At 38.9% G+C, this 26,622-nt stretch overlaps 1 protein-coding gene across 3 annotated transcripts; it reads left to right on the top strand.

Moving 5' to 3' along the window:
* Positions 1 to 9: 9 nt before the first annotated feature.
* TCTN3 (tectonic family member 3) lies at positions 10 to 26,622 on the top strand. Of its 3 annotated transcripts, none has more exons than XM_038578340.1 (14): positions 10 to 370; positions 534 to 657; positions 1,388 to 1,506; positions 2,594 to 2,721; positions 2,959 to 3,067; positions 3,213 to 3,328; positions 3,805 to 3,840; positions 4,529 to 4,609; positions 5,656 to 5,781; positions 6,825 to 6,932; positions 7,373 to 7,467; positions 7,764 to 7,917; positions 11,134 to 11,271; positions 24,695 to 26,621. In XM_038578340.1, exons 1-14 carry the CDS (start codon positions 115 to 117, stop codon positions 24,929 to 24,931), a joined length of 1,827 nt encoding a protein of 608 aa, XP_038434268.1. In that variant the 5' UTR covers positions 10 to 114; the 3' UTR covers positions 24,932 to 26,621. The 3 variants fall into 3 exon arrangements, with proteins under 3 accessions (XP_038434268.1, XP_038434269.1, XP_038434270.1); XM_038578341.1 differs by lacking the exon at positions 24,695 to 26,621 and adding an exon at positions 20,095 to 20,587; XM_038578342.1 differs by lacking the exon at positions 4,529 to 4,609 and having other exon boundaries at positions 24,695 to 26,622.

Below are 26,622 nucleotides of genomic sequence, written 5' to 3'. Positions count from 1 at the left end.
GACGTCACACGAGATGCGCCTCCTCCCCTCCACCCTCTAGCCGAGCGCCTGGCGACCGCCGCGGCCCACTTTAAACTCGTGGGGGTCTCGACTGCCCCTTGTGCAGTTCGCCCCATGTGTACTTCGCAGCTGGAGCTGCTGCAGGTGTTCTTCCTGATGCTCCCCGGGGGCGTCTGGCCTCAGCCCGCTTCCTCTCCTTCAGCGCCTGTGCCCACCCCTTCGGACGCGGGGCCGGGGTCGCCGGGCGGGACCCTTCAGTCCTCCTCGGAGGGGTCTGAAACTCCGTGGCCTGTACCTGGGATCTCTACGTTGGGCCCTACGGCCGTGACCCTCTCTGCACCTGGGAATGGGACCGTACACCTGTTGCCAGGTGAGGGGAGGAGATGTGGGGATGGAAACCACTGGCTTAGAGATAAAATTCTGTGGACAAAGTGAATTCCGCAGAGTGAGGAGGGGGGCTGTCGGCAGAGGGGGTTCGCGCTTGGAAGTTTGGGAACCCTCATCCCATCCTCTGCTCTGCGTTGTCTTCATAGCCTTACCTGTCTGTGTCTGTGACTTGACTCCTGGTACCTGCGACATAAATTGCTGCTGCGACAAGGACTGCTATCTTCTGCACCCGAGAACGGTTTTTTCCTTCTGCCTTCCAGGCAGCGTGAGGTGAGCTGCCGTGTGCCGGATGAATACTAAAGGAGATTGGGACCCTAGGATAGGTCATATCTGGAACTAAGAAGAGTTGCCTTTCCTGCCTCCCGCCCCGCTTCCGCTTCTATAAGTGGAATTACTTTGGTTTTTCCCAGGAGTGAAGTTCCCCCTTGGATTCTCTAGAGCAGGGCTGTCCGATAGAACAGGACCTCTTTGCTGTCCTATGGCTGCCCGAGGAGGCTTCTCCTAGACATCGACGGTCCGCCGTGCCGCACCTTTTTGGACCTAACGCTCCGCTTCTAAATTATTTTTTTTAATTTTTATTTATTTATGATAGTCACATCAGAGAGAGAGAGAGAGGCAGGCTCCATGCACTGGGAAGCAGGCTCCATGCACTGGGAGCCCGATGTGGGATTCGATTCGGGGTCTCCAGGATCGCGCCCTGGGCCAAAGGCAGGCGCTAAACCGCTGCGCCACCCAGGGATCCCTAACGCTCCGCTTCTTTTTTTTTTTTTTTTTTTTTAATTTTTATTTATTTATGATAGTCACAGAGAGAGAGAGAGAGAGGCAGAGACAGGCAGAGGGAGAAGCAGGCTCCATGCACCGGGAGCCCGACGTGGGATTCGATCCCGGGTCTCCAGGATCGTGCCCCGGGCCAAAGGCAGGCGCCAAACCGCTGCGCCACCCAGGGATCCCTAATGCTCCGCTTCTAAATGTGTCTGTTCTTCATCCTGTTTACTCTCAGGTCTTCAAGTTGGATGTGTGTGGACAACTCTCTTATCTTCAGGAGTAATTCCCCATTTCCTTCAAGGGTTTTCATGGATTCAAGTGGAATTAAGCAGTTTTGTGTCCTTGCGAACAACTGTGAGTAGAAATGTGTTGGCTGTTCTTCTTGTTACCTAACATTTGTTGAAAATTGGCTTTGTGTCTGGATTTTTGTTTTTAAACTTTTCTGTTGTCTTTGAGTTTCTGTCATCTGCCCTCTTCTACCTCTCCACCTGCCCCCTCTCTTTTATTAGTGAACATTTGCGATTTTTTATGCCCTATTGGCTGTGGATCAGAAAACCCATACAGAACTTTAATTTCAGTCATTCCTGTTAGCTGTAAGGAGATGGCTGCAGGAACTTGAATAGATTTTTATACTGTTATAATAGAAGTTATAGAATCGTTACAGAATATACCTCATTGGAGTGTCTGAAATTTTAAATGTAGAAAGTATGAAGTGAAAGGAGAAAAATATAAACCAATTCATATACTTGAGAGATGGAAACATTATTAGGAATGGCGAGTTGAAGTTTAAAAGAAGCAGGAAGGAGAAGACAGATTGAATGTTAACTCCAGCTTTGCCATGTCCTGACAGAAACAGTACTATTTTGTTGTACTAGAGATTCATCTGGTATGGGGCAAATGTGAGCAATTTTGGACCTTCTGTTTTCATCACAGATTGCTAATCACTCACTTTCCTGGCATTAGGCACTTGGAACTGCTTGGCATTCATTGGCCATATTCTTATCTTAGATCCTTTTTTTTTTTTTTTAAGATTTTATTTATTCATGAGAGACACAGAGGGAGGGGCAGAGACACAGGCAGAGGGAGATGCAGGGACCCTGCTCCCTCTTAGATCTTAATAAAAAACAATAGTTCTTTTAACATATTACATATGTAGTAGGTGATAAAATCAGAATTTTTATCTTTGCAAGTGGAGTGTTACCGAGTCTTCTGCGGAAATGTTCTAAAACTTAATCTGAGTAGTAAGAATAAAAGTATAGTAATATGTAAAAATTCTTTTGAATTTACACTTAAGATGAGTGCATTTGCAAACTTTGTTGTGTGTGTATTATGCCCCAGTCAGGATACTTTTTAAAAGCATTTACTTGGTGTACCAGATATTTTTAAATAAATGTTTTTCTTTTATCTAAACTTATTTTTCTCTTAAAAAAAAACATTTCAGCAAAATTAAACTATTTCCAGAAGCTCCAGAAGGTCAACGCAACCCACTTCGAGGCCCTGGCTACAGAGTTTGGAGGGGGATCGTTCACTTCAACAATCCAAACCCAGTCCCCACCACCTCATTACAGGGTGAGCCTAGAGATAGGGATGGGATTGTTATGTGTATTTTCCCTCATGGCTGACAGTTGACCCTGGTGTCTTTGAGGTACCCCGCCCCTTCAACTAGGTCAACCATTGTCAGCTCTTTTAGAAGACAGTATTATCCACATTCACAAGCCCTTGAGTTAATTTTGTTTCTACTTTTTCTTTTCTGGTGGCGTTCATTCCAAGCTCACTGTGAATAAATTTCTACCATACTTTGTTCAGGCTGGGGACCCCATTTTGACTTACTTCCCCGAGTGGTCTGTAATCAGCTTGCTGAGGCAGCCTGCAGGAGTTGGAGCTGGGGGGTTCTGTGCTGAGAGCAATCCTGCTGGTGAGTCTCAAACAGAAGTGCCAATTTTTTGCTATTTAAAATAGGCTTTCTTAGAAACCGTTTAAAAAGACAGAAAGAGATTGCTTTTCATAAAAATAAAATAGGCATTCTCTTTTATCACTCCCTTAATTCTTTCTGTTCTAAGGTTTCCTGGAGAGTAAAAGTACCACGTGTGCTCGCTTCTTCAAGAATCTGACAAGTAGCTGCACCTCAGATCCAGCTCTCAATGCTGCCTCTTACTATAACTTCACAGTCTTGAAGGTGGTATCCCTTCCCTCCCTGCCGTCACCATTGGGGATATAAAGTCAGCATGCTTTCTGCTATTGGGTTGTGGAAAAGGCACTGAACTGAAAGTCAGAATGCCTAAGAACTACATAAAAAACTGGGCCCAGAAGCCCCATCTAAAGAAAGATGAAAGAGGTGGGAGATACACATCTGGGTTAAGAGATTTATCCTCCTGGCTAATGAGATTGGCTTGAGAGAGTGTCAGGGTATAACATTTCACTATTTCACCAAAACCTCTTGCTTTTGCCATTCAAGTAGAGCTCTGCTCAGAGTAGGTGTGTTGCTGCCCAACCTCCCCTCAGCTTTACTCATAGCGTTTTAGTATAAAGAAGAATCAGAAGAGAAGAATCTAATATGTTGATTTTTCCTCCCCACATGTGAAACCACAAGCTCCTGGAGGTTTTCTCTGAGGTGTATGCACACTCATGATTCTTGCTGTCCTCTTATTCTAGGTTCCAAGAGGTATGACTGATCTGCAGAATATGAAGGTAAGACACTGTTTATCAGGGAAAAGGAAGAAGACTATTTGGTCCCTTTGCATCAGAGGCAATTTCAGTCTGGACTGTAATTGTGAAAGGAAGTCTATTATGTGTGATGTATCAAACTGTTAAGTGCAAATCCAAAACATTGTTTTCCCGTGTATGTTCTATATGATTAATAAGCACCACATGAAATAAAATATGTTAGATAAGTTTGTGAAACATTGGGTTACGTAAAATTAAATACTATAGCGTGGACTTCCTAGAGTCTTTATTGTGCTAAAGGGACTTGATACTCTCCAAGAGGGGAATATCGGATATGATATTTCTAAAATTTAATTGGGGGTGCCTCACTGGATCAGTAGAGCTTGCAACTCTTAATCTTGGGGTTGTGAGTTCAAGCCCCACATGGAGTGTAGACTTTTATTACTTAAAATAAAAAGTTAAGAAAAAACCCACAAAAATTTGTGAAATTTATTTGACCATGGAACTTTAATTTTATATGTAGTAGAATTAATGTTCTGAGAAATATGGTTTTGAGAAGTAATGATTTTTTATCTTAAGGTGTAGGCTGGCAATGGAAGGAGAGAGGAAGGCGGTGATCAAAAATGAAAAATACTCATTTCAGCGTAATATGTAGCTAGGAGAGAAAACACTGCTTTCGATTTCAGTTGATTTGCTTCTTTTCCCTTGCTAGTTCCAGGTTCCTGTAACCCTTGTCTCACAAGCTGGTTCTCCTCTCTTGTCTGGAAACACTTGTCAGAATGTGGTTTCCCAGGTGAGGATGCTGACCTCAGATTCTGGACTGATGTTGATCAACATTATCAGAAGTGCCTCATCTTCTATTAAGTACCAGACCAACCCCACATGAATTTTTGTGTGTGGAACTTAACATGTCAAGAATTGCGCCCATCACCTTCTTCCTTAATCATGTTTCAGTTTCCATTGCTACCATCCTCCAGTATTTCATGTCCAAAATATTACAGTTACTTCTGACTCTTCTTTCTTTACCCATTTGCAGTTTATTGTAGCTCTTATTACATTTTTTCTATTAACAAAATTAGTATCATCTGAAATAGAAGAGTCAACTTCTTGTCCTCCATTCTCCCTTTTGATCACCCTGCAGGAGGAAGAATAACCTTAAGCATCATTTTAAAGAGTGCTTAGAAATCTAATGTTACCTTTAATTGCTTATGACTCCCATCTCCAGCTATTATCTTCATTCATCCTCAGACATTGGAGAGCCAAGGAAACCAGCTGTCCATGCTCCCTCTCCACTCACCTCTGCACACAATCAAAACTCATCTCTCTTCCCTTTCAGTTCTTATCATAAATGAATTTCTCCCATGAACCATTTCAAAGAGCTCTGTCCAGTCTCTTTTTACATCTGTAGATATAATACATAGTCTATCTTTTCATGGTATTTGTGTTTGGCATTTTTAAGATTACTTGTTTAGTTTTACTCATTCAGTTATTTTTTTAATTGAGATATAATTGACATATAACATCATATTAGTTTTAGATGTACAAAACAATGATTTCATACACGCACATACATGCATATATACACATACACATATATGGTGAAATGATTTCCACAGTAAGTTTAGTTGATATTCATCACCACACAGTTATACATTTTTCCTTGCAATGAGAACTTTTGAGATCTCTCTTGGCAACGTTCAAGTATATAATACTATTGTAAATTATAGTCACTATGCTGTACCCTCACATTCAGTTATAATAAAACTCTTCAAGACAGAAAATCTGTATAATTGGCCCATTGAATAATTTTTATTAATTCATTCTACTTTTGTATTTCAGGTCATCTATGAGATAGAAACCAATGGGACTTTGGGAATCCAGAAAGTCTCTGTCAGTTTTGGACAAACCAACCTGACTATCAAGCCAGGCACTTCCTTACAGCAACACTTTCTCATTCGCTTCAGGGTTAGGGCCCTTTTTCTATAGGGGATTAAGAGGGGAGGAAATACTGGATTAGAAATAGTTCCTGTGCTTCTATGATGCATGAAAAATAGATTAAGAATATGAAGGCCTAGGGATCCATGCCCAGCCTTAAAAAAAAAAAAAAAAGAACATGAAGGCCTAGTTCAGTTTGTTAGTTGAGGCCTCAACATTTAGTATTTGATAATTTAACTGCAAGTGATAGAGATTCAACAATGTTTATTCAGTAATATTTTCTCTGATTATCTGGCCCCCCAATGAAGCAGGACTTTAGTCTCAAATCCAAACTTGTTCTTTAAATAAGTCGCTTTGAATCATAAATTCAGTGAACCTCCCACAGAAATTCTTAAACCAGCTTTTTTTCATATTTCTGGGCATTCAGCAGGTTTTTGTTTGTTTTTCACTTTTACTCTTTATATTTCTCATTTGAGTTTATGTGCTTATAATGAATTTTTGCCTGTATGTATTTATGAATATGTCAAAATATAATGTGATGGCATTAGACATTTTATTCATTTCCCACTTAATCTAACTTTCCAATCTTGATCACTATGTTTTGGCTTTCTTCTTTTTGAACCCAGCAGAATCTGGTTTCTTCTCAACTCTGCCCTCAAATGATCAACCAAATCTCATGTCTCTCAGAGTTGGTCTCTGGAACATCTGTAGTTCATTAAAAAATATTTTAAATTATGTTTAAATTCCTCTTATTTCATCCAGGCTGAACATAGCCCTCAATTGATAGTAATTTTGGAGAAACGGAGTTGGTTGATCCTTGGTTGTAATCCTTGGTAGAAGTAGCATGTAGTAATTTCAATTTTCAGATCACTCACAATCTATTTTAGTGAATAAAAGTAAAATACAGAAGCTTTGCAAGAAATTTCTGCAGTATGCTTAACTGTGGAAGGGAGCCAGAGTGTTCAGTGCAGCTAACTTACTTCATTGCCATAAAGAAGGGTATGAAGCCAAGCAGTGGAAGGTGGGAGAGCATGCTTTTCTCTGTAAGGGCCTTTCTTTCACTCTTTCTGCAGGCTTTTCAACAGAACAAAGCTGCTTCTCTTACTAGTCTTAGAAGTGGGAATCCTGGCTATATTGTTGGGAAGCCACTTTTGGCCCTAACTGGTGATATAAGTCACTCTGTATCCTTTTTGTAGCTGGGTAGCCTGTTGCAGCCTAATGAGAAAAGCTGCAGCTGCTGATCTTTTGGGTTTCGCAGTTCTGAGGTCCCCTGAGTTTGTAGATATTCAGGATTTTCTTTACCGAACCATTAATAAACTATGTTTTCAGAATTGTTACTAAACAAAGGCTGTAGATGCATGTTAAACTGGCTGAAGGTAAAGGATCATGACTCATTTCTGTTTGCTTTAATGAAATATTTATATACTGCTATGTGGTTAGCCATTTTTGGGAGAACAGTTACTGTCTGTGTTTTTTAATTACTAGAGGGAAAAAAATTTGTGACTTGAACAATGTTATGACATTGGTAAAATAAAGTGTTAAGGAAACAAGAGCATAGATTTTCCAGTCTGCCTTCTTTTTATTCCGTTATACTCTCCTTGACCATTTTTTTCCACCTCAGATCACCCTCATGAAAAGTAAGGGTGATGGAATTTGCTCTGTTAAGAGACATGAAGTACAATTTGGAGTGAATGCAATATCTGGATGCAAGTTCAGGTAATTCTTTGCTTCTTCATCATTTCCCATAATTTTGTCTCTGTAGGGAATATGTTGATGTAACAACTTTTATATTTTGAATGACAGTGCTAGTTAGAAGTAGTTTTATAATCTAAATAATATTAATATTGCTAAAAAAATAAAAAATAAAAAAATATTAATATTGCTAAAAGTTTTCTGACCGTCTTTTTTATCTAATAGGATTATTTTCTCCAATTTATTTTATAATACTATTTTTTAATGTTTGGATTAATATGTTAGCATGGGACTCCAGCCTCCGTGGTGTTTCATTTCAGGTTGAAAAAGATGGACTGCAGCCACTTACAGCAGGAGATTTATGAGACTCTTCATGGAAAGACCAGCCCAGAACATGTTGCCATCTTTGGTAATGCTGACCCAGCCCAAAAGAGAGAGTGGATGCGGATTCTCAGCAGGAACTGCAGTGTTTCAGTAAGGAGAGAAATACACATTCTCACAAAGATTCACTTTCCCCATTTGTGTGTAAACTATGGATATTAAAATTAAAACCAACCCTGTTTCTGTAGATGATGTAACTCTCATAGAAGGAAGATAATATAGTTGTCATAAAAGGAAGAATACATGAAATCATGCCCATTTGAAGTCATTATTTCAGGTTAGGTTTATACCTAACTTATTTTCCTTACTTGGAAAAAAAAATTAAAGGCAGAAAAATACTTGAAGGTAGAGATTATTCTGTGGTTCAAAATCAACTTACTCATAAGAGAAAAATTTATTTCATATGTATTTCAAATATTCTCTTATATTCCTGAATGATGGTCAACACAGATTCTTTCAGATTGAAATTGTATTCTTTCTGTTATAAAAGTTTACATATTTACATTTAATAAAAATACATTATCAGGTTAAAAAAATCAAACCATGTATAATGGTATTAAATGAAGAATAAAAACCCCAAGACCCCCTGCCATGGAAAGAGCCGCACTTAGCTATTTCTGTTTTTAATTTTTCTGGTGGCCTCTAGATCCATTTTAACAGGTATATCTCTTGACCAGCCCAGGTGAAATAAGTAAATCTACTGTACTAGTCTGTCTTCTTTCTCTTTTGCTTACCCCCTATCTCCTCACTTTAGTCAGCCATACTAAATTTAATTTTCCTTTCTAATTTTAAATTATTTTTCTGTATAAGTAATGCATACACTTGGCTCAAAATTCATAAAGTACAAAATAAAAATCTCTCTCGCAAATAGTTCTTCCCTCCCACATAGACAACTGAAATTAGATCCCGCATAGTCACACAAGTAAATACTCAGGTACTTTTTTTTATTCAAATGATATAATATCATAAACACTGCTCTGCTACCTTGCTTTTTTCCACTTGATCTTAGAGTTTCTTCTTTATCAGTACATAATCTGTGTCCTCATTCTTTGGGTAATATAGCTGCATAGTATTCTACTACATGGATGAACCAGAATTTTTTAGCCAGAGTTTTTGGTGGACATTCAGGTTGTTTGCAGTCTTTTGCTATTATACACAATGCGACATTTTGTATTTTGTAACCTCGTTCAGGCACCATTTTGTACATTAGAGAATAAACCTATATGATAACTTCTAGAATTGCCAGATCAAAGGTATATGGATTTAAATTTTTAATAATTTCAGTTTATTACCCATACATAAAATTTACAGTCCCATCATTCATCTGTGAGACCACTTTTTCCTTCTACTCTCATCAACACTATGTCATGAAACTTTTTAATCTTTTTTCATAAGTGAAAAATAGTATCCCAGTATAGTCTTAGTCTTCTCTTACTGTAAGATTATTTTGACATATAGTTGAACAGTTTGTATTTTATTCACTATTATCTATTTATATTCCTTGCCCATTTTTATCGAATTACTAGTCTTATTTACAGGAAATGAGAAATGGACCTTTTTCTGTGGTATGATTTGCAGATTTTTTTTTCCAGTTTGTCATTTGTCTTTTGACTTTGTTTCTGGTTTGGTTTTGGTTTTGGTCTTTTGCCATGTGGATACTGATTTTTCTATTGTGAAAGATATCAATTTATATTTTTTAACCTTTCAGTTTTGGTTTAGACTTTGAAAGGCCTTTCTTCTTAGTGATTATTTTGGAAGTGCCCTTCTCCCCTTCACCAGCACTGTTATGACAACCACTGAGCCACCCAGGCATCCCTAGGATGGCTATACTTAGGAAGACAAACACTAACAAGTGCTGTCAATAATGTGGAGAAACTGGAACCTTCACACATTGTTGGCAGAACTGCAGATGGTGTGGCCACTTTGAGAAACAGTTTGATAGTTCCTGAATAAAATTAACTTAAGGGGCAGCCCAGGTGCCTCAGCAGTTTAGCACCGCCTTCAGCTCAGGGCCTGATCCTGGAGACCCGGGATTGAGTCCCATGTCAGGCTCCCTGCATGGAGCCTGCCTCTCTCTCTGCCTGTGTCTCTGCCTCTCTCTCTCTCTCTCTCTCTCTCTTTCATGAATAAATAAATAAAATCTTTAAAAATAAATAAAGTAAACTTAAATATGATCTGTCTCCCCCATTCCTAGTTTATATGTTCTTGCCAGAATCTGAGCCTTACTATAAAAAGGTTTAAGATGGGCAGCTCGGGTGGCTCAGCAGTTTAGCACCGGCTCCAGCCCAGGGCATGATCCTGGAGACCCAGGATTGAGTCCCACGTCAGACTTCCTGCATGGAGCCTGTTTCTCCCTCTGCCTGTGTCTCTGCCTCTCTCTCTCTCTGTGTCTCTCATGAATAAATAAATAAAATCTTAAAAAAAAAAAAATATGAGGCTGGAAAAACACAGGCATATTTGAGGATAGTTTGTATCTGCTAAGTTATAGTAACTCACTTCTGTCAATCCTTCTTACTTCTTGGAATTAATCCTCCTAGAGTCATACTGCTTGGTTGGACTTCATTATCAAACTCTGAAATGTCTTCTTTAACCTTTCACTGCTTCTGTGTCCAAATCCTTTGCTTTACTCAAGTGGTCTGCTCAAGGCCAGTGCCTTCATCATGCCTGGCACATAGAATACACTCAGTAACTATTACTCAGATTAATCAATGATTGTCCCTCCATGGCATCATGTGCTGTTCTACTTGCACACCTTTTTATATGCCATCTTTCTACCTGAATTTTCCTTTAATCACCATTTCTTCTAGTCAAACATTACTCATCTTAGTCCCACGAAGCCATCCTCAACCAGAAATGGCTGTTACTCCTGGCATTCCACAACACTGACTATGCACCACTCATGGAGCACTACTTATAAGCATTGTATGTGAACTCACATTTTTTAAATCTCTATAATAGTCATTCCCATTTTAGAATAGTAATTTGTTAAGATCCAGGACAATGATATGATCTATTGTGAACTTCTGCATTCTTTTCTCTAAATCCTATTACTTTCTCTGTTACATATAATGTTTAAGAAACAATGGTTACCACGTCGGGCTCCCAGTGCATGGAGCCTGCTTCTCTCTCTGCCTGTGTCTCTGCCTCTCTCTCTCTCTCTCTCTCTCTCTCTCTCTGTGACTATCATAAATAAATAAAAATTAAAAAAAAAAAAAAAAGAAAGAAACAATGGTTACTTAATGCATGGTAACTGACTATAGGCAATCATCAGCAAGCAATTCAAGCAGATGCTTCTTTACCCTTCTACAGGCTATGCATTGTACTTCCTGCTGTGTCATACCAGTTTCCCTGGAGATCCAGGTATTGTGGGCGTATATAGGCCTCCAGTCCAACCCACAAGCTCATGTGTCAGGAACCCGATTCCTATACCGGTGCCAATCCATAAAGGTAAGTCATGGCTCATAAAGGACCACTAAGCCTCTCAATACCCAGATTGTCTTATCAGCTACATGATAAGCAGACCACTTTAACAATGAGAACCAGTTTATGCTGCCAGCCAACATTTGGTTAGAGTGAGCTGAATAACTCTTTAAGTCAATCCTTCCTGCCTAGTTATTGAAATTAGCATGTTGTCATGATAAATACAGTCTATATCCTTTTCCCTAGTTTGTTTTCTCTTTTAATTTCCTGAACCTAGTATAGTATAGGTTAATTTCTTTTCAATTATCATACCAGTGTTACTATACCAGTTGATTTAACTACAGAAAACATTTTCCCTAACTATGCATTCACTATGACAGTCACACACTGTCAAAGTCTCTGAGTCTGTTGATAGCTTAAAGATGTTGCTGGGGCTAGTTTATAGTCATCAATTCATGACCGATTGCACTCCATTAAAATAAATAATTTTACTATGTAGTAAACATCTACCTGTTATTTATGATATGTATTAACATCTGCCTTGATTTTAGTATCAAAATTATTACCTGTAAGTCATTGCATTGACATCACAGAAAATAAATAAACTAGAGACTACATGTAGGCCAGAAATAAAATATCTTTAGCTCCTTCTTACAACAGTGTTGAGTACCTTAGCTCTTACCTACAAATAGTGTTAATACTCAGGTTACCAGAACCTTTGAGAGCATTCCATTTTTCTCTGTATTGGTTTACTGAATAAAATAGCCCTATTTCTAATAGATTCTACCCTTCTAATCTGTTACAGATTCTACACTGAATATATTGTTTTGTTTTTCTAAACTGTATATTTGGAAGAACCTGTATAGTTTAGGAAGATACCCACAGGACTATTCTTTTTCTCTCTGAATCTCTGGTTCTCTTAAGCATAGAAGCAACCCAGTGCCTTTCTTGTGTAGATGTTTTCATTGTTATCATTTTCTAGTATTTAGTAGAGGTTAGCTTTTTGGTTAGTTTTCCCCCTCTACAAAATCACCTTACAGTCATTCACATCTTACTGGCTTAAGTGGTCGACAATTGAGAATTTCAGCTGTGCTTCATTCATGTATAACTAAAGACAATATCTATTCCAATCAGGGAACAAAAATTAACTGTGTCGAACTTACTGAGAGGTAGTATGCGATATACAAAATCATGTCCTTTACTTAGGATGATTTAAAGGCTTTGCAAAGGGAATTTTTACTATACAAAAATCTTCACTTTAAGGGCTAACTTGAGAAACTCACAGTCATGAAAGTTGCCATACCCCTATAAATATAAAAGGAGGGCAGCCTGGGTGGCTCAGGGGTTTAGCGTCACCTTCAGCCCAGGATGTGATCCTGGAGACCCAGGATCAAGTCCCACATCGGGCTCCTTGCAGGGAGCCTGCTTCTCCCTCTGCCTGTGTCTCTGCCTCTGCCTCTCTCTCTATGTCTTCCATGAATAAATTTCTTGTCATCAAATGATGGTTTCCACTTTTAAATAGAGTGCCCCTTTCACACAACCTATGCCTACCCACCCTTAACCATCCCATTCTCTCATTCGGGTTATCTGCTTAGAGCAGTAAGCATTTATGTTTATGACCATTGGAATGGAGCTGCTCAATGGTCAGTTAAATTTGAACTGAACTATCGGAATGACTTCATCGTACCAATGTAGCATTAGAAACAGTTTAAATTCCTCTCACTATAAAAAGTGAAGTAGCAAAATTTTTGTAAAGTCCCCAAGGGTCCATGCAGGGAGCCCGATGTGGGACTCAATCCCGGGACCCCAATGCCTTGGGCCAAAGGCAGATGCTCAACTGCTGAGCCAGGCATCCCTACAAATCTTTTAAAATAAATGTTACAGGGCAGCCCAGGTAGCTCAGCGGTTTAGCGCCGCCTTCAGCCCAGGGCTTGATCCTGGGGACCTGGGATCGAGTCCCACGTTGGGCTTCCTGCATGGAGCCTGCTTCTCCTTCTGCCTGTCTCTCTCTCTCTCTCTCTCTCTCTCTCTCTCTCTCTCTGTCTCTCATGAATGAATAAATAAATAAAATCTTAAAAAAAAAACTTAAAATAAATAAAAATAAAATAATAAAATAAATGTTACATTCTCACAACAAACCCATGAAGTAAATAGGATTTACTAATATAGTACTCTGCTGCTTATAATTTATACTAATTGAGCCTTTAAAGGGATCTTTAAATTAGGGAATGAATGGGCAGCCCAGGTAGCTCAGCGGTTTAGCACCACCTTCAGCCCAGGGTGTGATCCTGGAGACCCAGGATCGAGTCCCATGTCAGGCTCCCTGCATGGAGCCTGCTTCTTCCTCTCCCTGTGTCTGTGCCTCTCTCTCTGTGTGTCTCTCATGAATAAGTAAATAAAATCTTAAAAAAGAAAAAAAAGGTTTGGGAGTGAATAAGATACAATATGTCTGCTATCTGAATATAAACTTTTTTTAATTTAAAAAGAAAGTTATCTCTAGAAAAAAACAACTACTTTTGCAGAGTTTCTGGATCAGTCAAAACCAAAACAAGTGAATGATAAGAACAATGTAGCATCACAGGATCTAATATTCAGTTCATCTTTATCTTTAAATGGATCATCAAGCTTTTTAGATTATCTAGGAGACCTATTGTCTGCAGTTTAGGGAGCATGGGCATTGAGTCAGTCAGACATAGATCTAAATCAAGTTATTTTATTTCTCTAAATCTAAATTTTCTCATTTATAAAATGGAGTTTAATAATAATACTTCATTGGATTGTGCAGATTAAATGAGATCATAAAACACTTAGCAAATTTCCTAGCACATAGTGAATATTCAGTAAATATTGCTAATCATATCATCACTGCTATTTTTATCATCATAACTTTTTTGGTTCCAAACTTCCATAGAAGTAGTGTATCAAGAAGGTTTCAAGGGCCGCCTGGGTGGCTCAGCGGTTGAGCGCCTGTCTTCGGCTCAGGGCATGATCCTGGAGTCCCAGGATTGAGTCCCGCATCGGGCTCCCTGCATGGGGCCTGCTTCTCCCTCTGCCTGTGTCTCTGCCTCTCTCTCTGTCTCTCATGAATAGATAAATAAAATCTTAAAAAAAAAAAAAAGAAGAAGAAAAAGGTTTCAAGCAAAAAAATCAAAGGTATAAGCAGGCATTAGAGCAGTGTTTTTCAGTCTTTGTTGGCTGTCACCCATGGTAAGAAATATATTTTACAACACAACCCACATTATAGCACACACATATATAAAACTGACACAAAAGTTTTAGAAAACATTATTTTATGCAACGCACTGTGTGATATTATCTATTCTGTTGTAGTTGATTTTGTTATTTGTTTAATGCTAGACACTAAAGGATCACAATTTGCAATTTGAAAAACACCTTTAGGAGGGGGGAGCCCTGGGTGGCTCAGCAGTTTAGCACCTGCCTTCAGCCCAGGGCCTGATCCAGGAGTCCCAGGATCGAGTCCTGCGTCGGGCTCCCTGCATGGAGCCTGCTTCTTCCTCTGCCTGTGTCTGTCTCTCTCTGTTTATCTCTCATGAATAAACAAATAAAATCTTAAAAAAAAAAAAAAAAGAAAAACACCTTTAGGAAATACATCTCTGACTACATTTTAAAGCTAATTATATTGTATTATTTAATAATTTATTTTATTAATTATAATTAAAAGTTGGCAGTGTTTTATATATCAGTCATAGCATATGCTAGTATAATTGCCAGTCTACCCCCCAGTCTATCATAAAGGTTTTTAATCTTACGGACTCCACTGAGAATCTGTTGAAAGCTGTTCTGCTAGAAAAACGCAAACGTACAATGTCCTTTATATAGTTTCAAGGGATTTATTGATTTCTTAAAACCAGGCTAAGAACTATATTAGGAAAGATAACACTAAACAAAATAAGAATGAAATTTACTGATTTTAGAGATAATTGCTATAAGGGAAAGGGCTAGGAAGTGGCTGGATTAGTAAGGAGTTCTATTTCTCTTACCTGTTGATGTCTTGGAGAATATCACCACCGTTAGATCATTGTGAGAGCCTGTAAAGTTTGTCACTAAAGTCTTCCTTTTTCAATCAAGCACTATTTGCCTCTATCTCTTAATGAATGATAAGACTATAGAATTACTTGGCCCTCTTCCGTATTTCTTTTTTCTTAAGACTTTATTTATTTATTCATGAGAGACACACAGAGAGAGGCAGAGACACAGGCAGAGGTAGAAGCAGGCTCCATGCGGGGAGCCTGATGCAGGACTTGATCCCAGAACCCCAGGATCACAACCTGAGGCAAAGGCAGATGCTCAACCACTGAGCCACCCAGACATCCCTCTTCTGTAGTTCTTTTTTTTTTTTTTTTTTTTTAATTCATGACAGAGAGAGAGATAATGAGAGAGACAGGCAGGCAGAGGGAGAGGCAGGCTACGTGCAGGGAGCCCAATGCCAGACTCCATCCCGGGCCCCCAGGACCAGGCCCCAGGCTGAAGGTGGCGCCAAACCGCTGGGCCACCAGTGGTGCCCCCTCTTCTGTAGTTCTTAATAACCTGTATAGAAGAACCTTACTTAGTTCACTGAGTGTTTTCTTTTTTACATCTTTTTTTAAGAACTTGTGAAAGTTATGCTCACTGTTCTATATGTTAAAATGTATAACCCCTTGAGATATCTCCCTGATACATGATGTTGAACCACATTTACTCTTTAACATATTTGTTTTCTTTAACTCATTTGAAAATCTTATTTCACTGACATCTTTAAAATACTGAGGGAATTTATAATTTTTTGTTGGCTTCTCCCTCAAATATATATTTGGCCCTAAGAAAATATGGAGAAATAATTTTACATTGTCTAGCAGAATACTGTACATAAATAATTCATTATTTTTCAGAAATTATTATTCCTTAATTTCACTTTATTTAAATCATTAGTTCTCATTAAGTCATAGGGTCAACAATGGATATCAGCTTACTTTTTATTTTTATTTTTTTATAAAGAGGTTTATTTATTTATTCATGAGAGACACAGAAAGAGATGCAGAGACACAGGCAGAGGGAGAGGCAGGCTCCCTGCGGGGAGCCCGATGCAGGACTCAATCCCAGGATCCTGGGATCACGACCTGAACCAAAGGCAGACACTCAACCACTAAGCCACCCAGGTGCCCCTCAGCTTCCTTCTTAAAGATCATGTACTTATCTGAGGAAAATTACCTTTATAATAGGTTTTGTAGTTAAATAAGTTCTAATCATTGTAATAGAAATCATCATACCTAATTGTGTTAGACTAAAAGAGACTCATGAATAAAACAATCAGATGCAGTTCATTTTTTTTTCATTGGTTTCTGATTTGGACAAACATTTGTTTTTTTTTTTGTTGTTTGTTTTTGTTTTTAATTTTTTTTTTTAAATTTATTTATGATAGTCACAGAGAGAGAGAGAGAGGCAGAGACATAGGCAGAGGGAGAAGCAGGCTCCATGCACCGGGAGCCTGACGTGGGACTCCATCCCAGGTCTCCAGGATCGCGCCCTGGGCCAAAGGCAGGCGCCAAACCGCTGCGCCACCCAGGGATCCCCTGGACAAACATTTGTAAATCACATTTTGGAAGAGTTCTGAAACTTGAGTATGGACTATATTTTAGAAAGAAATATTATTAACAGAAAAGGTAGAGTTTCTTTTTTTTTTTTTTAAGTTGGTTAGTAAACAGCCTGCCTGCACAATATGATTTCACATGGCTAAAAACATATATGGATGTCTGTGTGTATAAGTCAAGATATAAATGTTAATAGTGGCATTCTTAAAGGTGGAAATATGGTGTTTTTATTTCCCATTTTTACTTACCAGTAGTCTTAACTTTTACATTATGATTTGCTGCTTTTGTAATAAATTTTTTGTGTGTGTGATACACTTAAGGTCACTAGAAAAAAACCTAGAAATAACTAGATGTTACTTTAAAGATGAATTTATTCAATTTCACTTACAATAGCTTGAAAAAACATAAAATACTTTGGAACCAATTTAGCAAAAGGTCTGTTCACTATAAAACATTATAGAGAGGGGCACCTGGGTGGCCCAGTCGGTTAAGCAGCTGCCTTCAGCTCAGAGTCCTGTGATCAAGCTCCGCGTTGGGCTCCCTGTGTAATGGAGAGCCTGCTTCTCCCTCTGCTGCTCCCACTCCTTGTGCTTTCTTACTCTCTCTGTCAAATAAATACATAAAAATATTTAAAAAAACAACACACACATGGAGAGAAATTCCAGGAGACCTAAGAAATGAAGTGATATGCCATATTCATGGAGAAGACGCCTCACATTAAAATATCTGTTCCCAAATGGATCTATAAAATAAATGCAAACCACAGAAAATCCTAGCAGGCATTTTTGCGTAAATTGACAGCCTGCTTCTAAGATTTACATGAAAATGCAAAGGATTTAGACTAACTAAAACAACTTTGAAAAAGAAGAACAAAGTTGGAGGACTTACTCTATTTATTACAGAATATACTCTAAATCTCAGATAGAGTGGTACTGGTATAAGAATAGAAATAGGCCAGTGAGACAAAATAGAGTCCAATGATAGATCCCCAAATAAATTCAGTGAGAAAAGGATTTAAAAAAACAAACAAACAACTGAATAAAACTAGAACTACTGGATGAACATTGGGGAAAAAAGGAATTGACTCCATACACAAAAAGTACTTATTCTTGCATCATAAACCTATATATGAAACCCAGAGTTATAAAGCTTTTAAAAGAAACACAGGAGAATGTCTTTGTAGATTTGAAGTAGGCAGATATTTCTTAAACAAAAATCATAAGCCATAAAACTAAAAAATTTGACGTATTCGTCTTATCAAAATTTAATATATCTTATCAAAATTTAATATTTATTATTAAATATTTAATTTAATATATCTGAGTGGCTCAGTGATTGAGCCATCTACCTTCAGCTCAGGGTATGATCCCGGGGTCCTCGGATTGAGTCCCGCCTCAGACTCCATGCATGGAGCCTGCTTTCTCCATCTGCCTATGTCTCTGCCTCTCTCTCTGTATCTCTCTTGAATGAATAAATAAAATCTTAAAAAGAAACCTTACAAAGTGTTAAAACAAAATTATTGGTAGTAATTTCCAAAGTAAACATCATAAAATGTTATCATTTAAGTAGAAATAAGTCAACCATACAGAACAGAACTGGATCCACATTAAAAGAAATGTGCTGACTTGGCTGTGTGTCTTTTGTTTGTTTTGATAAAAGACATATGACCAGACTTTGAGGGTTGAGTTTTTTTTTTCCAGTATTCTTGCTACACATTCACTAGAATGAATTCTCTAATTTTGCTTATATATAACTTTTGAAAAGCAAATAGAAAACTTGGTACTTCAGAATTTATGTGTAACACATTTGTTCTTAAAAAAAAAAAAAAAAAGCCACTTTGTTCTTTGGGGCAGCTAGGTGGCTCAGTGGGTTAAATGTCTGCCTTCAGCTCAAATCATGATCCCAGGGTCCTGTCATTGAGCCCTGAGTCTGGCTCCCTGTTCAGCGGGGAGTCTACTTCTCCCCCTCCCTCTACCCCTCCCTGCTCTCTCTCTCTGTTTCTCTCTCTCAAATAAATAAAATCTTTAAAAACAACAACAACCTTGTTCTTCTTGTGATACTAAAACACAAATTCTAGGGGCACCTGGGTGGCTCAGTGGTTGAGCATCTGCCCTCGGCTCAGGTTGTGATCCTGGGGTCCTGGGATCAAGTCCTGCATCAGGCTCCCCATAGGGAGTCTGCTTCTTCCTCTGCCTATGTCTCTGCCTCTCTCTGTGTCTCTCATGAATAAATAAATAAATCTTAAAAAAAAAAATCTAAAATGGATCAATAACATTCAGTAGTATCCAGTGACCAGGCAAGTGCATTCAAGTTCCTTTTAATTACTGGATTGTCTACTAGACTGTATTTGTTCCAAACCTCCACACAATTATGGAGGCAATATTCTTAATACATGAAGAAAAAAAACATTTCACTTGAAATATTAGTTTATAAATATAGGAGGGATGCCTGGGTGGTTCAGCGGTTTCAGCGTCTGCCTTTGGCTCATGGCATGATCCCGGAGTCCTGGGATCAAATCCCACATTGGGCTCCCTGCATGGAGCCTGCTTCTGCTGTGTCTCTGCCTCTCTCTTTCTCTCTCTCTCTCTCTCCCATGAATAAATAAACAAAATCTTTAAATTAATAAATAAAGGAAAGAAGGAGGGAGGGAGGCACAGCCTTTAGGGATTCTAATTATAGTGTTATGAGGAGAATAAAGGGTCAGTCTATAATTGCTGACTATTAAATAGCTATGGCATACTTTCTTCCTTGTGTCTTATTACCTCTTGCTACTTTGTATTAGTTCCTTTTCTCCAAAAATACCTCTACTCATTTGTCAAAGAAAAAAATCTTTATTGAGTGCCTACTTTGTGCCAAGTACTATGGCTGATGCTCTAGGTATGATGCATGGTAAACAAGTAGATATCATCCCTGCCTTACAGAAGGTGCAGGGTGGCAATACTGAAGTAAAATTTAGAAACACTGTTACAAAAAATTCATCAACAGATACTGATAACATAGGCCCAGGTGGGAGCTGTGAGGGCTGCAGAAAGTAGATAGAGTTAGGGATGCCACAGATAGGACTTGACTGCTAGGACATGGAAGTTGAGGAAGAATGAGCCAATGATAATGGATAGTTTTCAGTTTGGGCATATCATACCCTGTTGAAATAATTTTGCTTTTTGCAATTATTTTTCTGTTTTTCACCCTCCTTTTTTAACTTTAGTGGGTATGCCTGAGGTTTTCTAACCCTTTCTGTTTTGTTTTGTTATGTCTGTTGTAGAAAACTGCTTTCACCCTGCTTGAACCCACTTTGCCTGTAAAGTGCCTGGAAATATACATCTCCCAAATGGCCCTTAACCAATGCCTGAAAGATGCAGGCATAGAAAAACTCAGCCCCCTTGCTTTGGATTGGGATAATACAACTTGTTGGGACTGTGAAACCTACTTTATATTTCCGAGTTCCCCTGCAGATTGGACTAATGCTAGATAATGCTATAATTTATCAAATTAATTAATAGTTGTATAATTTATCAAAATAATATATATATATATGTTTTTAAGGTAAGGAAATGCCAGAAAAGAGGATCTCTTAACAAAAAAATAAAATGCTATATTCCCTCTTGCCTTGCTTCTAAGCAATATTGAATGATTATCTCTTGAATTATGAGTTGTAGGTAATTTATGGACTTCTATTTTGGTGAGTTTAGCTCTTTTTTTTCCTCCTCCCACTACACTCCCAATGTATGTTAAGTAAAAATATTTTATTAAATCAATATTGTGTTTCATTATTATGATTACCTAAATATGCTGAACCAAGTCATTAAATTTTTGTGAAATTTTTTACTTCTGAAATTAGTAATTATCCCGTTTCATTTCTTTAGTTTTCTTTGAGCTAAATGCTAAGATGTCTCACACTCTCTGATATCTTTGTAAAATTTCTCTCAATGCAGTTCAACTTACCATGTGATACTATCAGTTCTACTTTTCCTATATATTTTCTTCATGGCAACCTCCATTACCTGGTGTAGTATAAACTCCTTACTGCCCACCAGTTGTTATGGAACTTTCCTGTCACTCTAGGAATTCCTCTTGCGTCTCGTGTTAGATTCACTGTTTATTGGGCACTACTTTTTCCTTCTTGGTTTACTCTTTTGTTTTGATGGAGCTCAAAATCTAATAACTTCTTTGAAAAAAAGGCACATTTTCTTTAATTCACATGTCTAAGGATAGCTTTATTCAACTATCATCATCACTGTTATATCAATTATGATTGCTTATTTGATCAGGTATTCTAGATTGAATTCCAGATTGGAAATGATTTTCACTCATAATTTGAAGGCATTCTTTTATTGTCTTCTAGTTTTCAGTACCATTCAAAAGCTGTTTTAAGATCTTTGCTCCTAGTAGTCTGAAGCTTCTAAAATGTTACACCTTGGGTAGGTTTTTTTCTTCATTTTTTTTCCATTATGCCAAGCAATTTGGGGGATTATTTTTATACTGAAAGCTCTGAGAATTTTCAATTATTACTATTTGTTTAGTAATTAACCACACACACACACACACACACACACACACACACACACAGTTTTCTCCCCTATTTTTGTAACTCCTGTTAATCTGTTAAAGGGTCACTAGATTGGTTTTCCAATCTTTTTCTGTTCTCTCATATTGTCTATTTCTTTACTTTTTTGTTCTTTCTAGGAGGAGAGTTCCCACCTTTCTTTTTTAACTTCCTTTTTTTTTTTTAAGATTTTATTTATTTATTCATGAGAGACACAGAGAGAGGCAGAGACATAGGCAGAGGGAGAAGCAGGCTCCCTGCAGGGAGCCTAATGTGGGTCTTGATCCCAGGAACCTAGGATCATGACCTGAGCCAAAGACAGATGCTCAACCACTAAGCCACCCAGGTACCCCTCTTTTTTAACTTCTTTACTGATTTTTTTCTATCACATTTTTAAAATCTAAGAGCTCTTATTTTGTTTCATTTCATAATAACCTTTTCTTATATAAATTTAATGATCTGGGGCACTGAGCTGGCTTAGTTGGAAGAGCTCATGACTCTTGGTTGTGAGTTCAAGCCCCACCTTGGTTATAGATTACTTAAATAAATAAAACTTTAAAAAAATAAAGATCTTAACTTTTCATCTTTATTTTTCCTTGTCTGTTTCCTCTGAGTTTATTTATTTCTGCTCACTTGGTATACTTTTTCTCTTTAATGTGAGAACCTTCCCCCACACATCTGGCAACCTCTAGCTGTCTGTCCAACATAAGAGTAAGCTGTTAAGCTCATTGAAAGCTCTGTGATCATGAATGAAAGTTGCTGACTGGTGGCCTTCACAGTAGGGCAGTTAGGTGCAGCTGCTTTTGGGTTTTGGAACTGCCAGATGTCATCTTTTTGACTTGTTGCTGAAATGGATCATTTTCTCCAGAAAAAGACCCTCTTGATTCCTGACTGACAAGTATGGATATAAAACCATCTATCAGGGCAGCCCTGGTGGCTCAGCGGTTTAGCGCCACCTTCAGTCCAGGGCCTGATCCTGGAGACCCGGGATCAAGTTCCATGTCGGGCTCCCTGCATGGAGCCTGCTTCTCCCTCTGCCTGTGTCTCTGCCTGTCTCTCTCTCTCTCTCTCTCTCTCTCTTTCTCTCTCTCTCTCTCTCTGTGTCTCTATGAATAAATAAAATCTTTAAAAAAAAAATCTATCAGGGACGCCTGGTGGCTCAGTCAGTTAAGTGTCTGCCTTCAGCTCAGGTCATGATCCCAAGGTCCTGGGATTGAGCCCCGAGTCGGGCTCCCTGCTCAGCAGGAGCCTGCTTCTCCCTCTCCCTCTTCCCTTTCTGCTTCTTGTGCATTCATGCTCTCTCTCAAATAAATAAATTATATATATATAGATATAGATATAGATTTTTTTTTTTTAAAGCCCCATCTGTCAGCATTTTGGAGCTAGATGGGGGAAGGGATTTCATTATACTGAATAATTTTCCTAAGTTTAGCTCTATATGTTGCTCTGCTCTTCTTCATGCCCAATGTCCCTAAATCCAGAATTTCTCTTGTTTAAATTGTCCAATCTCTTGTTGAAGTGGGGAAGGGGTACTTGCCTGATCACACTGAGAGGGTATCACGTAGTAGCCACTTTCTGTCCCTACTTCATACCTGCCACCATGTTAAATCCTGGCCTCCCCATTTTCTTTGTCTGGTTAGTTTCAGCCAGTCTTCCGTGCCTAGCTAGAGTCAGGATTGCCTTTTCAGTTTTAACCTAAGCTGACTGTCCCAGAATGCATGTGGTTCTTTCAGTGCCTCAAAAGCTATATTATTTTTGTGCCAAGTATCTTAGGAACTTCACTGTTTTTGTTTTTAAGATTTTATTTATTCATGAGAGACACACAGAGAGAAGCACAGACCTAGGCAGAGGGTAAAGCAGACTGCCTGCAGGGAGCCTGATGTGGGACTCCCATCCTAGGACCCTGGGATCACAACCTGAGCCAAAGGCAGATGCTCAAGAACTGAGCTACCCAGATGTCCAGAAATTCACAGCTTTAAAAAAGGATTCCAGGGGCTCCAGGGTGGCTCAGTCAGTTAAGCATCTGCCAGCTCAGGCCATGATCTCAGGGCCCTGGGATTGAACCCCACGTCAGGCTCCCTACTCAGTGGGGAGTCTGCTTCTCCCTCTGCCCCTCCCCCTGCTTGTGTGCTCTCTCTCTCTCTCTCTCTCCCTCCCCCTCTCCCTCAAATAAATAAGTAAAATCTTAAAAAAAAAAAAATGTCTTAATATGACATGTAAGATTATCACAGCACTGGCTTCATACCCATCTTTTTTTAAGTACCTAGAAAGGTTATTCCTGGCAAAGTTGTGTTTCCAGAGCTTGGTATTTACTGTTGCCAAAGACCACAGGCAATATGTAGCATCAGGGTAAACAAAGGTAAGTGGAGAAAATACTCATTTCCTATTCAGCAAGATAGTTATTCACTGTCGAATTATAATCAGAAGTCTGGTGACCACAGAGCCAAAACAAAAAGAATTCATTTTAGATAAACTTGTTTTAGTTATCAGGCTACAACTGTATCTACCAAAAGTGATACATATTAGATCAAATACTTGAATCAGCTTGATAAGGTCCCTTCTTCCAGGAGCATCTGTTTCATTTGACTTGAATCATTGGGCGTTTGAGAGGATCCTTTCTAACCCCGAAATTCTGTGAAGCTGATGGGCTTTTTATCTACATAATGGAGTTCTTTGTTTTTCCATGAAGTTTCACATTTCTTTCTACAATTGAAGATGGAATAGAATTGCCACTATTATTTCCACATGTGTACTTCAGAGCCTGTAGTCTTTTGGGACTTGATAAGGCAAAGCTGCTAAGCATGTAACAGCATCAGTTCTACCATCTGGCCTCTCTGATATCAGCCAACTCCCCATTTGGGGGAAGCTAGAGTCAGTCTTTCGCCCTTTATGTAGGTGTAGCTATTCACAGTTCTAGTGTCGTGGACTACTGCTAAGAAATTTGTTCCCTATATATCGTAGAATGAGAACTACATACAAAGGACCAATATGAGAAAAAGGCATAGCCTGCTTGGAACAATTTGGTTTGGGTCTTTCTCAGAGAAAGTAATAACAATTAAGTTAGACGGGATCCCTGGGTGGCGCAGCGGTTTGGCGCCTGCCTTTGGCCCAGGGCACGATCCTGGAGACCCGGGATCGAATCCCACATCAGGCTCCTGGTGCATGGAGCCTGCTTCTCCCTCTGCCTGTGTCTCTGCCTCTCTCTCTCTCTCTCTCTCTGTGACTATCATAAATAAATAAAAAAATTAAAAAAAAAAAAAAACAATTAAGTTAGAGAGCTATGTAAAGTATTGACCTGTCATGGACTTTCTTCCCACAGGATTACCAACAAGTAACAGAAGTACCTTTGACAACTGTTGTGACCTTTGTGGACATTACCCAGAAGCCAGAGCCTCCAAGGGGCCAACCTAGAATAGACTGGAAACTGCCATTCGACTTCTTTTTCCCCTTCAAAGTGGCATTCAGCAGAGGAGTAGACTCTCAAAAAGGCTCAGCCTCTCCCGTCCTTATCCTGTGTCTCTTAGTGCTTGGAGTTCTCAAGCTAGATACCATGTGAAACAAGGAGAGTCAGTTTTTTAATTTTCCCTATGGGAAGTTCTAAGACAGCCTGCTTATCTTGGCTAAATGGGTCCGTACCTGCTTGTGACCAGAGGACAACATTTAAAATAACAGAGGACCTAACTGAAGGAATGTTTGTATATGAAAGAAGAGATTTTTGAAAAGCAATAAAAACATCATCTTTGTTAGGGCTCTCTGCTTAGGACTCTGCAGACCACCAAGTACACATTAGGTTCTCTACTTATCAAGCTAGGAAGAACCTAAAGAGCCCTTCCTCCAGCCCTTCAGGTTTTGTTATGCCTGACTAAAGTTTTGCAAAATCTTCATCCATCTGCTCATAGGCACACTTAGGCCCAGCATAAAAAGGAACATGCTCCCGCTATCCCCCAGATGAATTTGGGAATAGATGCCCTCTGGACTTAAGAGTAACTGTTAGGAACAGAAAACTGCTGGCTATAGATTCCATCTGGCCCCTCCCTACTCCCTTGGGCCACACTCTTTGCCTGGGCAGGAGTAAGGAAAACAGTTCTTTCAGGTCAGTTTCCAAAATGATTGAGGAATCCCAGCCTCCTTTTTTTGCTAGCAAATGATTGATCCTACTACCCATTTCTATATTTTTCCTTCCTTCCATTGTGGTGAGTAGAAATGAAACTGAGAGCTTTGTTGTGCTAATTCCAGCAGCACACAGAAGCTGACATGTGATCACCTCATGATTACTTATCTATGTGCATGAGGTTTAAAAAGAAGGAAAAAATGTCCATACATAGCACAATGGCATTCAGATCAAAGTCCTTAAGCTCTTTCCCTGGGATTAGAGCTAAATATAGCAGGATAGGTGAGATTGGGAAGGAGACTGGGAGGGTGGAGGTGATGCCAGGAGCCAGAGGGTTGGGAGCCTAAAGTGACTATAGTAGAAACACTGAATGGGCAAAATAGACTCTAAGATGGGGTCAATAACATGGGAGCTCATCATATAGGGACTTGAAAGCCAGGCAGAGAGAACTGAAAATAGTCTACTTTTTTTTTTTTTTTTTTTTTTTACAACATAGTAAAGATCTGAATCTAGAATTGCCTTTTAATAAAGCATATACTTAGTTATAATAAATCTTAAGTTACAGTGCTATTGTAAACACCATCTCTGATGGGTTTATCGTTTTTGCCCCATTCCAAAGTACTCTGAAAGTAACCTACTTCCCTGCAGGAAAGTGGCAAGTTTCTCATAGCAGTTATTACCAAACTAGGAGGAAGTGCTGCTGTAAGAGGGAAATTATGCACAGGGGGAGTTGGGACCTGGAATGCTGATGGCATGGTTCCCACTAGAGTCCATTATGTAGATGTTAATGTTAATCAGCAACCCTGCCTCCCAAGAGGCCTGTACCAAACCAGACCACAAAGCTATTAGAGTATTTAGGGTCTCCAGTTTGGGCTTCCTAAAGAGGAAAAAACTTCCGTGACAATTCATTCCATATTATGGAGTAGGGCACATCTAATTTACTCCTGACAGTCTACAAGTTCTCAGAATCTGGTCCCTCTATTTCTTTATTCACATGCTTATTTCCGTGCCCCTGTGCTATGAAACCATTCTATGCCTCTACCAAAAAAAAATTCTTATTTTTTAAAGATTTTATTTATTCATAGAGACACAAGAGAATGAGAGGCAGAGACACAGGCAGAGGGAGAAGCAGGCTC

Source organism: Canis lupus, chromosome 28, assembly GCF_011100685.1.
Source record: "Canis lupus familiaris isolate Mischka breed German Shepherd chromosome 28, alternate assembly UU_Cfam_GSD_1.0, whole genome shotgun sequence".
In the NCBI taxonomy this organism is placed as follows: Eukaryota; Metazoa; Chordata; class Mammalia; order Carnivora; family Canidae; genus Canis; species Canis lupus.
Note: the sequence above shows the minus strand (reverse complement) of the source record. Positions and strands in the feature narration are given on the sequence as shown.

What these genes read in the sequence shown, in the direction of transcription:
- TCTN3 (XM_038578340.1), top strand. Translation starts at nt 115, where the DNA reads ATGTGTACTTCGCAGCTGGAGCTGCTGCAGGTGTTCTTCCTGATGCTC. An exon ending in TGCCTTCCAGGCAGCGTGAG is followed by an intron (nt 658 to 1,387) that starts GTGAGCTGCCGT and finishes GTTTACTCTCAG; the next exon opens with GTCTTCAAGTTGGATGTGTG. An exon ending in ATATCTGGATGCAAGTTCAG is followed by an intron (nt 7,468 to 7,763) that starts GTAATTCTTTGC and finishes GTTTCATTTCAG; the next exon opens with GTTGAAAAAGATGGACTGCA.